Below are 12,761 nucleotides of genomic sequence, written 5' to 3'. Positions count from 1 at the left end.
GATACTAAGGAATCTACCATGCCTATATTACTACCTACTACGCTAATACTACTATGCACTCAAGACTGTAGCACTCCGGTTCGACACTGTTTGATGAACAATCTTACTTACCTGCCAGAGTTGTACGGTACCCTTCCTGCTGACTTGTTGTACAGAACTTGTAAGTCGCTTTGGATAAAAGCATCAGCTAAATGACTAAATAATAACAATAATCATTTCTTAGATTTATATAGCACCTTTCATGAGACCCAAGGCGTTTAACAGTGGGGGGGGGGAACTAAGGGGAAGGAGATCAGAGAAACAATTAAGTAAAAAAAATAAAAGAAAAAAGAGGGAAATCAGGTGAGTCATTTGGTGAAGAGGTGAGATTTGAAGGAGTCCAGGGATGTAGCGTTGCAGATGTTTGGAAGGAGGGAGTTCCAGAGGGTGGGTGCGTCAACAGAGAAGGCTCTGGGACCCACAGTGCACAGGTTGGTGGTGGGGATGGAGAGGAGACCAGAGTCAGATGTAGTAAAAAACCATTCATGTCAGCTTCCAGGTTGTACATACCACTAGTAAAAACCATTCATGTCAGCTTCCAGGTTGTACAACTACTTGGTATTTACTAGTTTTGAGATGTACGTTAATTTCTCCCACTCCAGAAATCTGATGTCATCAACACGGAAATATCAACACACTTGCAGAGGAGCACCTATTTCCGCCACCATGTGCAAGGAGTAAAACATTTATTTTAAATAAAAATAAACATCAGTAAAAATCATGTCACAACAAGGCTACTTGCTGAATTCTTGGTTTGTGCTCAACATTACAACTTCAGCCATAACGATAAAGCAGAAGAGAAGATAGTAGCCAGGGGTGGCCAACCAGTCAGAGACTAAAAGAGCCACAAAAATTACTGTGGTACCACAAAGAGCCACACCATATACCAGCGTTTCTCAACCTTTTTTTCAGTCACGGCACCCTTCATGTGTTTATAGGTCTCACCCTCTGAAGTTGCTAATGTCTTTTTTATTTGGGCCTCGCAGGGTTAACCTCTTAAGCCTGAGATATACAGTAAAAGTGTATATTTTAAGCATTACGTTTGTTTACCAATGATTTTAACTGTTATTAGTGAAATATAAATTATAGAAATCTCAGGGCATTGAGTCAGAAACCGGCGCATATTGACAGGAGGAAGTGGAACAGCCAAAAGTGAGTGTAGTCTTTTGAAGGACGAGACTCAGGGCTTTCGAAATTTCGAAAAACGACCCTACCCAGCTCACGCCAGCCCCTGTCAATCATCCGACTTCTGGATTTACTTTTTTATTTCCCTTATTTTTTGGGATTATCTCCCACAAACCTGAACGTTAATTGCCATAAAACAGAATGCAGTTAGTGTCTCCACCTTTCTGTGAACGTCTAGCAAAAAACGGTGTTGCAATATGATGAAAAATGGTGGAGAAATTTACATTATAAAAAAGTAACTGTACTTACAGTAGATTTAATTCACGGTTTGTGAATCACGCCTGGTGATACTAAATCCAGATTTAACTGCCATTGGAAAGGGGAGATTTGGCCCGATCCATAGATGTGCGACTTGGCCATAATAAGGTCATTTATAAGCCTGATATTCTATAATCATATTTCAAATGTGTCCAGATGGCAGAAGTCAGTACTGTATCTACAAAACCTTCCGTTTAATCATCTTCCCTTTATTCATTTGCTTTGATTTTTCAGGTCTGGTACATTTTTGCATGGTGTTATTCAGAGTCAAAGATAAAACTTAAATTTTTTTTTTTTAAATAGAATTGATATTCTCCTTTGGTTCATTACAATTTACTCAAGCCTAGTAACAGACACAATATTTCTGACACTGGGAATACATTCCCTGAGATCCATAGATGTCCCTAGATTCAGATACCAAGAACTGTAAATCTGTAAATGTTTATTCTACGTCCTTATGGAATGAGTGACATAAAAAAAAAAAAAATATATATATATATATATATATATATATATATATATATATATATATATATTTTTTTTTAAATAAAATCAAAAGAAAAATATCAAAAAAAAATGTACGGATGGAAGAGCCACACATGTCTGATGGGCAAAGAGCCGCGGGTTGGCCACCCCTGTAGTAGACTAACTGCTAAGTATGAAAAACCTATAGCATATAGAGTATATTTATAATAAACATAAAGCAAAGTCTGGGAGAAACCACACTTCAGCGCTCAGAATGATTCCAAATTGTTACTCCAACAACCCCACAATGACTATTATTACTATAATATAATAGTATAATATTATTATATTATGGTGTGAATGCAGCATATAAACAGTCTTCAGGTCGTGTCCAGTAAGTGACTGAGTAAAAAAATAAACACGAGAAAATAAAAGGAGGGAGGGGCCCATCCATCTGTCTCTCATGAATCTGAAGACAAAGAAAATAACAAAATCACGCGCAGGTAGCCAGGCTCATTACAACATACTAGTACTCTTGTCATGTGAGAGCCAGGCTCATTACAACATACTAGTACTCTTGTCATGTGAGAGCCAGGCTCATTACAACATACTAGTACTCTTGTCATGTGGAGGCCAGGCTCATTACAACATACTAGTACTCGTCATGTGGGAGCCAGGCTCATTATAACATACTAGTCCTCTTGTCATGTGGGAGCTATAGGCTCATTACAACATACTAGTACTCTTGTCATGTGGGAGCTATAGGCTCATTATAACTAGTGCTGTCAGGCGATTAAAAACATTAATCTAATTAATTACAGGATTTGTAATTAATTAATCTAATTAATCGCATTTTAATCGCATAACCATTTTAGGCCTGATATTCTATATATTCTATAATCATATTTCAAATGGCATGTGTCCGGATGGCAGAATTCAGTACTGTATCTACAAAACCTTCTGTTTAATCATCTTCCATTTATTCATTTGCTTAGATTTTTCAGGTCTGGTCAATTTTTTAGCATGGTGTTATTCACAGTCAAAGATAAAAAAAAAAATGTAATTGATATTCTCATTTGGTTCATTACAATTGACTCAAGCCTAGTAACAGACACAGTATTTCTAACACGGGGAATACTGTACATTCCCTGAGATCCATAGATGTCCCTAGAATCAGATACCAAGAACATGCAAATGGACCCTATTAAAAAAAAGTCTGTAAATGTGTATTCTACGTTATTATGGAATGAATGAGATAAAAAAAGAATTTCTATTAAAAAAAAATACTTTAATTTTTTTAATACATTTTGAGTAACTTTTCATAATTTGCTGATAATTTGCTGTGTAATTAATTAATATAATTAACGCGATAAACTGACAGCCCTAATTATAACATACTAGTACTCTCATCATGTGAGAGCCAGGCTCATTATAAACATTTTGTCATATGGGGACCCATCAGAAATGGTTGCCGTCCCCATTCCTATTTCAGGAAGCACTGCTCTGGACCAAGTGGGTTTTGAACTAGAGGTTCTGCTAGCTTGGGCTGGGATGGGGTGGGGTGAGTTCCACTGTGTGTGTTCTGGTCTAGTTCTGGGCCTGGCTTTGATGGGTGGAAGGAGTGCGTGTGGTTCTGTTCAGAGGGTTCTGGTATTGTCTGGGTTGTGCCAGGGGTCTCTGCGTACAAGTGGTCTCTGTGCGGTTCTGAAGGATCCAGTTCTGACGGCTCGGCTGGCTCCAAAACATCTGCACCTAGGATGAGAAAGGAGAGGTCAGACTGCTAGGAGCATAAAACAAGGAGGGGTCAGGCTGCTAGGAGCATAAAACAAGGAGGGGTCAGACTGCTAGGAGCAGAAAACAAGGAGGGGTCAGGCTGCAGACTGCTAGGAGCATAAAACAAGGTGGGGTCAGACTGACAGGAGCATAAAACAAGGAGGGGTCAGACTCCTAGGAGCAGAAAACAAGGAGGAGTCAGACTGCTAGGAGCAGAAAACAAGGAGGGGTCAGACTGCTAGGAGCATAAAACAAGGAGGGGTCAGACTGCTATAAGCAGAAAATAAGGAGGGGTCAGGCTGCAGACTGCTAGGAGCAGAAAACAAGGAGGGGTCAGACTGCTAGGAGCATAAAACAAGGAGGGGTCAGACTGCAGACTGTTAGGAGCAGAAAACTGGGTGAACCTACTGAACAGTATGTTCTAAAAGAGAGTAGGTTCTAAAGGAGTATGGCTAGTAGGGTTAGTAGCTTTATCTGATTTTGTAGGTACTGAGGGTAGTAGGGTTAGTAGCTTCTGTCTGATTGTGTAGATACTGAGGGTAGTAGGGTTAGTAGCTTCTGTCTGATTGTGTAGATACTGAGGGTAGTAGGGTTAGTAGCTTCTGTCTGATTGTGTAGATACTGAGGGTAGTAGGGTTAGTAGCTTCTGTCTGATTGTGTAGATACTGAGGGTAGTAGGGTTAGTAGCTTCTGTCTGATAGTGTAGGTACTGAGGGTAGTAGGGTTAGTAGCTTCTGTCTGATTGTGTAGGTACTGAGGGTAGTAGGGTTAGTTAAAGTAGCTTCTGTCTGATAGTGTAGGTACTGAGGGTAGTAGGGTTAGTAGCTTCTGTCTGGTTGTGTAGGTACTGAGGGTAGTAGGGTTAGTAGCTTCTGTCTGATTATGTAGATACTGAGGGTAGTAGGGTTAGTAGCTTCTGTCTGATTGTGTAGGTACTGAGGGTAGTAGGGTTAGTAGCTTCTGTCTGATTGTGTAGATACTGCCTCAATGCTACATGCATTCGCTGCTGCTGCTTCAATGCACAATATTATTATTAGTAGTACTAGTAGTAGTGGTAGTAGCAGTAGTAGTAATAGTAGTAGCAGTAGTAGAAGTAGCAGTAATGGTAGAAGTAGCAGTAATGGTAGTAGCAGTAGTAGTAGTAGCAGCAGCAGTAGTAGCAGTAGTAGTAGCAGTAATAGTAGTAGCAGTAGTAGTAATAGTAGTATTAGCAGTATCAATAATAGTAGTAGTAGTAGCAGCAGTAGTAGGAGTAGCGGTGGTAGTAGTAATAACAGTAGTAGTAGCCGTAGTAATAACAGTAGTAGTAGCCGTAGTGATAACAGTAGTAGTAGCCGTAGTGATAACAGTAGTAGTAGCAGTAGTAATAACAGTAGTAGTGGTAGTGGTAATAACAGTAGTAGTAGCAGTAGTAATAACAGTAGTAGTAGCCGTAGTAATAACAGTAGTAGTAGCCGTAGTGATAACAGTAGTAGTAGCAGTAGTAATAACAGTAGTAGTGGTAGTGGTAATAACAGTAGTAGTGGCAGTAGTAATAGTAGACATAGAAGTAGCAGCAGTAGCAGATGTGGCAGTAATAGTATTTGTGATAGTAGTAGTAAAGTACTAATAACCGTTAGCAGTACCTGGTGACTGGGAGCTATGGGGCGGTGATCCAGGCAGGGAGAGAGGATGTTTGAGGCCTGTGAGGGCCGTGGTGTTGAAGCCCAGCAGAACGTGGAGCTGCTGGTTCACACAGGCCAGAACACAGCGCTTCTGTTTCCCACTGAACAGAGAGAACACCTCCCCCCGTGGCAGACGAAGACGCCCGGCCAGAACCTCAACACAGAGAAACACAACACCGTCAACACAAATAAACACAACACCATCACACCTCAACACAGAGAAACACAACAACACCATCACACCTCAACACAGAGAAACACAACAACACCATCACACCTCAATACAAATAAACACAACACCACCATCACACCTCAACACAGAGAAACACAACAACACCATCACACCTCAATACAAATAAACACAACACCACCATCACACCTCAACACAAATAAACACAACAACACCATCACACCTCAACACAGAGAAACACAACAACACCGTCACGCCTCAACACAGAGAAACACAACACCGTCACGCCTCAACACAGAGAAACACAACAACACCGTCACGCCTCAACACAGAGAAACACAACACCGTCACGCCTCAACACAGAGAAACACAACAACACCATCACACCTCAACACAGAGAAACACAACAACACCATCACACCTCAACACAGAGAAACACAACAACACCATCACACCTCAACACAGAGAAACACAACAACACCATCACACCTCAACACAGAGAAACACAACAACACCATCACACCTCAACACAGAGAAACACAACAACACCATCACACCTCAACACAGAGAAACACAACAACACCATCACACCTCAACACAGAGAAACACAACAACACCATCACACCTCAACACAGAGAAACACAACAACACCGTCACGCCTCAACACAGAGAAACACAACACCGTCACGCCTCAACACAGAGAAACACAACAACACCGTCACGCCTCAACACAGAGAAACACAACACCGTCACGCCTCAACACAGAGAAACACAACAACACCATCACACCTCAACACAGAGAAACACAACAACACCATCACACCTCAACACAGAGAAACACAACACCATCACACCTCAACACAGAGAAACACAACAACACCATCACACCTCAACACAGAGAAACACAACAACACCATCACACCTCAACACAGAGAAACACAACAACACCATCACACCTCAACACAGAGAAACACAACAACACCGTCACGCCTCAACACAGAGAAACACAACACCGTCACGCCTCAACACAGAGAAACACAACACCGTCACGCCTCAACACAGAGAAACACAACAACACCGTCACGCCTCAACACAGAGAAACACAACACCGTCACGCCTCAACACAGAGAAACACAACAACACCATCACACCTCAACACAGAGAAACACAACAACACCATCACACCTCAACACAGAGAAACACAACAACACCATCACACCTCAACACAGAGAAACACAACAACACCATCACACCTCAACACAGAGAAACACAACAACACCATCACACCTCAACACAGAGAAACACAACAACACAATCACACCTCAACACAACAACACCATCACACCTCAACACAGAGAAACACAACACCATCACACATCAACACAGAGAAACACAACAACACCATCACACCTCAACACAGAGAAACACAACAACACCATCACACCTCAACACAAATAAACACAACACCACCATCACACATCAACACAGAGAAACACAACAACACCATCACACATCAACACAGAGAAACACAACAACACCATCACACCTCAACACAGAGAAACACAACAACACCATCACACCTCAACACAAATAAACACAACAACACCATCACACCTCAACACAGAGAAACACAACAACACCATCACACCTCAACACAGAGAAACACAACACCATTATTACACCCACACCTCAACACACACTACAGACATCCATGCTACCTCGATCTCCTTGCGACTGGGGTAGGGCTTCCTGTTGAAGTACTGACCCAGGAAGTACTTCCTCTCCTCGGGGGCTCGTAGCTCCAACCCAGCAGGTGGCTCCAGGGTGAACGTCGTGGCGGGGGGGCCTTCCTCCCTGGATGAACAAGTGTTGCCGTCATTGTTTCATGTTCTGGTGAAGGTGTGTAACTCTACATTATCTTAGGGTAGGATTAAGGTGGTTAGCTTAGCGTGGGGTTAAGGTTTGGGGTAGCTTAGGTTAGGGGTAAGGTTAGGGTTAGTTTAGAATAGGGTTAAGGTTAACGTTAGCCTAGAGTAGGGTTAAGGTTAGATTCAAGTAGGGTTAGGGTTGGATAACTACTACTGGTCTCTCAGCAAGACAAATTGTGTGCCATGTGTCAAGGCGTAGGCTGAATAATAATGATAACGATAATTATAATAATACCTGGTTCCATTCAGGCCGTGTGTGTCGGGGTTCAGCTTCCTCTCGGCCTCCTTTGCACCCCGCGGGGCGCAGCGACACCTCTGGACGTGGATGGAGATGGTCTTGGCGGTGGACTTGTCGGTGTAGACGCCCAGACAGTAGACACACTTGAAGGCCGGCGTCTTCAGGATGGCGTGGATGGTGGGCAGGATGTGATGCCGCTGGCGCAGGTGTTGCTCGTACGCGGCAGGGCTGGAGGAGGGGGAGGGGCAGAAAGGGCATCCGGAGGAGGGCAGGGAGGAGGGGGAGGGGGGCTTCGCCTGCTCCTCGCTCAGTAGGAGGTACAGCACCTGGACGGGAAGTGCATTGCCATGGAGACATTAAAGACACAGGTACAAGACGGCTCCAAAAAGCTAGTAGTCTACATGTTAGATATGGCCTACCAAGGACAGCTAACATATGAGCAAGTCATATTATGTTGGTATAGTTGCACATGTAATACAAAACTCCAATAGCCACAAGTAATGTTAGCTAGCTAACGTTACATTAACCTCTTAAACCCCGATCGGCCCGATACAGGATTTATTTCACGTCAGAAATAGATCAACACAGTCCGTATTAAGTAATGTTGCGTTTCTTTTTAAAAAAAAAGATTGCCAAGAGTAACTCTAGACAAGAGTCTACCTAACCCTATCAAAAACAGCAGTCAAAGTGTATATTTTCAGCACTACGTTTGTTTACCAAAGATTTTAAGTGTAATTAGCGAAATATGAGCTTATGAAAAATCTCTGCGCATTGCACCGGAAAACGCGAGCAGAAGAAGCACTCGTGAAATCGTTGTAGTCCTAAGAAAGGAGACCCAGGGGCTTTCGATGGATGTCGACATTTCATAAAACTACACTACCCAGCTGCCGACAACGGAAGTCGAACCACTTTTCACGTAATTTTTCTGACATGATTTTCATGATTTTCGTTTCTGTGAACGTCTAGAAAAAAAAAACGCGTCGCAATCCGGTCAAAAATGCCAGAGCTATGGACATTATACAAAAGTAACTGTACTTACAGTAGATTTCATTCACAGTCTTTGCTGCCCTGTAACGGGCGCCTGGTGGTACTACATCCAGATTTAACTCTGCTATTGGAAATAGGAGATTTGGCCCCGATCCATAGATGACTTGGCCATAATAGGCCTGATATTGTATATTGATATTGTATATCCATATTTCAAATAGCATGTGTCCGGATGGCAACATTCTGTACTGTATCTACAAAAAACCCTCTAAATGATCTGCCCTTTGTTCATTTACTTAGATTTCCAGTACACTTGATCTCAAGAAGGTGCTGAATGAGTTCAGTGGCAATCATTCACGTTTGGTCAATGTTAGCATGGTGTTCCTCACCGTCACAGATACAAAAAGAAATGATTAAAAAAAACCGAATAATAATAATATTCTTCTTCGGTTCATTACTATTTACTCAAGCATAGTAACAGACACAATATTTCGGACACTGGGAATACATTCTCTGAGGTCCATAGATGGACCTTGTAGAAGTGGAGCAATCTTCCATCTAGGGCTTAAGAGGTTAACAAACTCATTTCACACGTAACGTTAGCCTCTACCTGGTGACCGAGTGTTAGCTAGCTCGACACCCATGTCTGACCCCACGTGGATCTCTCGAGAGATATTGTCCTTCTCACACCTCTTTTTCTTCCTCGGGGGACTTGCCCGGATCAGACTGAGGTCCTCCATACTCTTGTCCTGATCCATGTTTCATCTATAGTCGACTATAGTGCTATTCACTCAATCACTTGCATTACGCCGCCACCTGGGCACATCTTCCCACTGGGCTACAGGACAGGTTAGTCTGAGGACAGGTAGGTACTGAAAAGGTTTGCATCATCACCCAAACCACGAGAGGTCCTTGTCCATATAGTGTGCACAACAAATTTGTGAGATTTGCTGCGGGACAGATACACTGATATACACACACCAGACAGATTTCATGATCTCCTCCAGGCTGCCTACCTGGTGGATATATAACTAAGTTACTACATAGCTATAATATATATATTATTAATCAATAACATAATATGTGGTACTTACCCTAACCCCACCCATATCTAACCAAAACCCCACCCACCTCTCTTTTTCGCCCCAATGTGACGAGAGCCAGTTGTAGTTTTTTACAGCCGAGCAGCTCCCTGGGAACCGTAGTTTTCAAGTGGAAGGCGGGAATTACTAATAGTCCAGTCTCCTTGAGGGCTACATTGTGTTCTCGCCACGCTCTCTCTCTGTTGGCCGGCTCCGTCAGGCTGTGCTCCGCCTCGCCGTGACGCAGCAGCTGCGTCAGTGAGTAGAACACGAGGGGACAGAAGAGACAGCGCAGGCCGTGCAGTAGATGTTGGAATATCCCTTTGTTAGACAGCAGGACTTTACAGCGAGAACAGCTCACCATTCCAGAGGTCGTCCGCGCCTAGGAGCAGAAAACAAGGAGGGGTCAGACCGTGAGGAGCAGAACGACGAGCGAGGAGGAGTGAAACTGTTACGGGGCAGAAAAGGAGTAGTCAAACTGCTAGGACAGAGAAGGACTGTATTTCTTTACAGTATAATTCCTGGGATATCGTGAACCGAGTAGTACCAAGTGGTACCGGTTCCAACATGGTCTGTACTTACCTGGACTCAATCACTACAATGGTTTTGGTAATACTGAAACGGAGCGACCTCACTTGCCGGCTGAATCGTCCCCAACTGACCGACCTTTCACTCACAGTGAGGAATATGACCGTGGCTCTGTCCTCGACCACCAAGAACTAGGGATGTCCCGGTCACGTTTTTTTTGCTCCCGATCCGATCCCGATCATGTGATATATTTTTTTTTTCTCATCCCAATTTCTCACCCTGAATGTTGACATTATCCAGGTGAAAAGTTTAACTTCATTCAAGCGAGGCATTGCAATCCTTGACATAAATCATTTGATGTATAATTAAATAAAAGGAAATGAGTTTGTTTTGGCAAAATTCTTCTGCTCTGTGTGACAATAAATAAATGAATGATGATATGCAATTTAAAACCAAAACTAAGGCCTCAGTATGAGTTTAAGACGTGAACATGGTCATGTTTGTTGAATAAAAATTAAAAAAAAATACGTTTTTTTTCGGGACATCCCTACCAAGAACCTAGGCTGAACTTCTCTGCTCATATCGCCTCAACAACCAAAACCTGCAGATTCCTCTCTGCTAGCTGGCTTACCAGCTTACACCACCAAGGCACTTCCAACTCATACAGAACGCAGGATCGCCACTCTACCAATGTCAGCCCACATCAACCCCACTTCTCAGTAGGGTTCATGGGTACCTTTCACATTTGAACCGATACCGGTACCCAACGGTACCTTTTTTCTGTACTTTAGTCTCTAAAAATGTAATCTACCTACCCCAGTTGTAAAAAAAAATTTAATAAAATCCAAACTTCAAATAACCACACCTTCGACCGTTTTCGGCTTGCCATTGCCCCGACTGCATATATTGTACGTGTGAACGTTGACGTGAACGTGTGGCACACTTCATAGGTTTCGTTTCGCGTTTTTTTACAGTACCAAAATGTGGCACCGACGGATCTCACGTGAATCGGTACGACGTGATTCGGACTCGGTACCCTTAAAAAAGTACCTAATTCGGTACCCATCCCTACTTCTTAGAGAGCTGCATTGGCTTCCCCTTTTATTATTATGTACTATGTTTATACTAGTATCTACTATGCTTCTATGCCAATACTACCTACTATACTAATACTACTATGCACTCCCGAGTGTAGCACTCAAGTTCGACATTGTTTAACGAACAATACCACTTACCCTGAGCTGCCAGAGCTGTACCTTCATGCTGACTTGTTGTACACAACTTGTAAGTTGCTTTGGATAAATGAGTTAGCTAAACAACTAAATGTCAAAGTAAGCTGTCTGGTTACAGACATGTGTTGGATCTGAGGGGCTGCGGTCCCCCTGGTTACAGACATGTGTTGGATCTGAGGGGCTGCGGTCCCCCTGGTTACAGACATGTGTTGGATCTGAGGGGCTGCTGTCCCCCTGGTTACAGACATGTGTTGGATCTGAGGGGCTGCGGTCCCCCTGGTTACAGACATGTGTTGGATCTGAGGGGCTGCTGTCCCCCTGGTTACAGACATGTGTTGGATCTGAGGGGCTGCGGTCCCCCTGGTTACAGACATGTGTTGGATCCGAGGGGCTGCTGTCCCCCTGGTTACAGACATGTGTTGGATCTGAGGGGCTGCGGTCCCCCTGGTTACAGACATGTGTTGGATCTGAGGGGCTGCGGTCCCCCTGGTTACAGACATGTGTTGGATCTGAGGGGCGGTCCCCCTGGTTACAGACATGTGTTGGATCTGAGGGGCTGCTGTCCCCCTGGTTACAGACATGTGTTGGATCTGAGGGGCTGCGGTCCCCCTGGTTACAGACATGTGTTGGATCTGAGGGGCTGCGGTCCCCCTGGTTACAGACATGTGTTGGATCCGAGGGGCTGCGGTCCCCCTTACAGACATGTGTTGGATCTGAGGGGCTGCTGTCCCCCTGGTTACAGACATGTGTTGGATCTGAGGGGCTGCTGTCCCCCTGGTTACAGACATGTGTTGGATCTGAGGGGCTGCGGTCCCCCTGGTTACAGACATGTGTTGGATCTGAGGGGCTGCGGTCCCCCTGGTTACAGACATGTGTTGGATCCGAGGGGCTGCGGTCCCCCTGGTTACAGACATGTGTTGGATCTGAGGGGCTGCTGTCCCCCTGGTTACAGACATGTGTTGGATCTGAGGGGCTGCGGTCCCCCTGGTTACAGACATGTGTTGGATCTGAGGGGCTGCGGTCCCCCTGGTTACAGACATGTGTTGGATCTGAGGGGCTGCGGTCCCCCTGGTTACAGACATGTGTTGGATCTGAGGGGCTGATAGGACACCATGTACACCATTTTTAAGTTTAGCCATTTTTGTGAATGTCCATTTTTGTATTTCAATTATTTATATATTGGGGGGAATTG

General features: G+C 43.9%; 1 protein-coding gene across 1 annotated transcript in view; it reads right to left on the bottom strand.

Annotated features, from left to right (window-relative positions):
* Positions 1–2,066: 2,066 nt before the first annotated feature.
* The window catches only part of adnp2a (ADNP homeobox 2a), a 35,807-nt gene continuing 25,112 nt past the window's right edge, over positions 2,067–12,761 (bottom strand). Inside the window, exons 11-15 of the mRNA XM_084337045.1 lie at positions 9,859–10,191; positions 7,738–8,066; positions 7,293–7,428; positions 5,346–5,538; positions 2,067–3,699 (exon numbers count right to left, since the gene is read on the bottom strand). Of these exons, the coding sequence (XP_084193171.1) occupies positions 3,431–3,699; positions 5,346–5,538; positions 7,293–7,428; positions 7,738–8,066; positions 9,859–10,191 (1,260 nt within the window). The 3' untranslated portion in view covers positions 2,067–3,430. The remainder of the gene's footprint in view (positions 3,700–5,345; positions 5,539–7,292; positions 7,429–7,737; positions 8,067–9,858; positions 10,192–12,761) is intronic.

This window comes from Notolepis coatsorum (assembly GCF_963971535.1).
Source record: "Notolepis coatsorum genome assembly, chromosome: 19".
Lineage (NCBI taxonomy): Eukaryota > Metazoa > Chordata > Actinopteri > Aulopiformes > Paralepididae > Notolepis > Notolepis coatsorum.
Note: the sequence above shows the minus strand (reverse complement) of the source record. Positions and strands in the feature narration are given on the sequence as shown.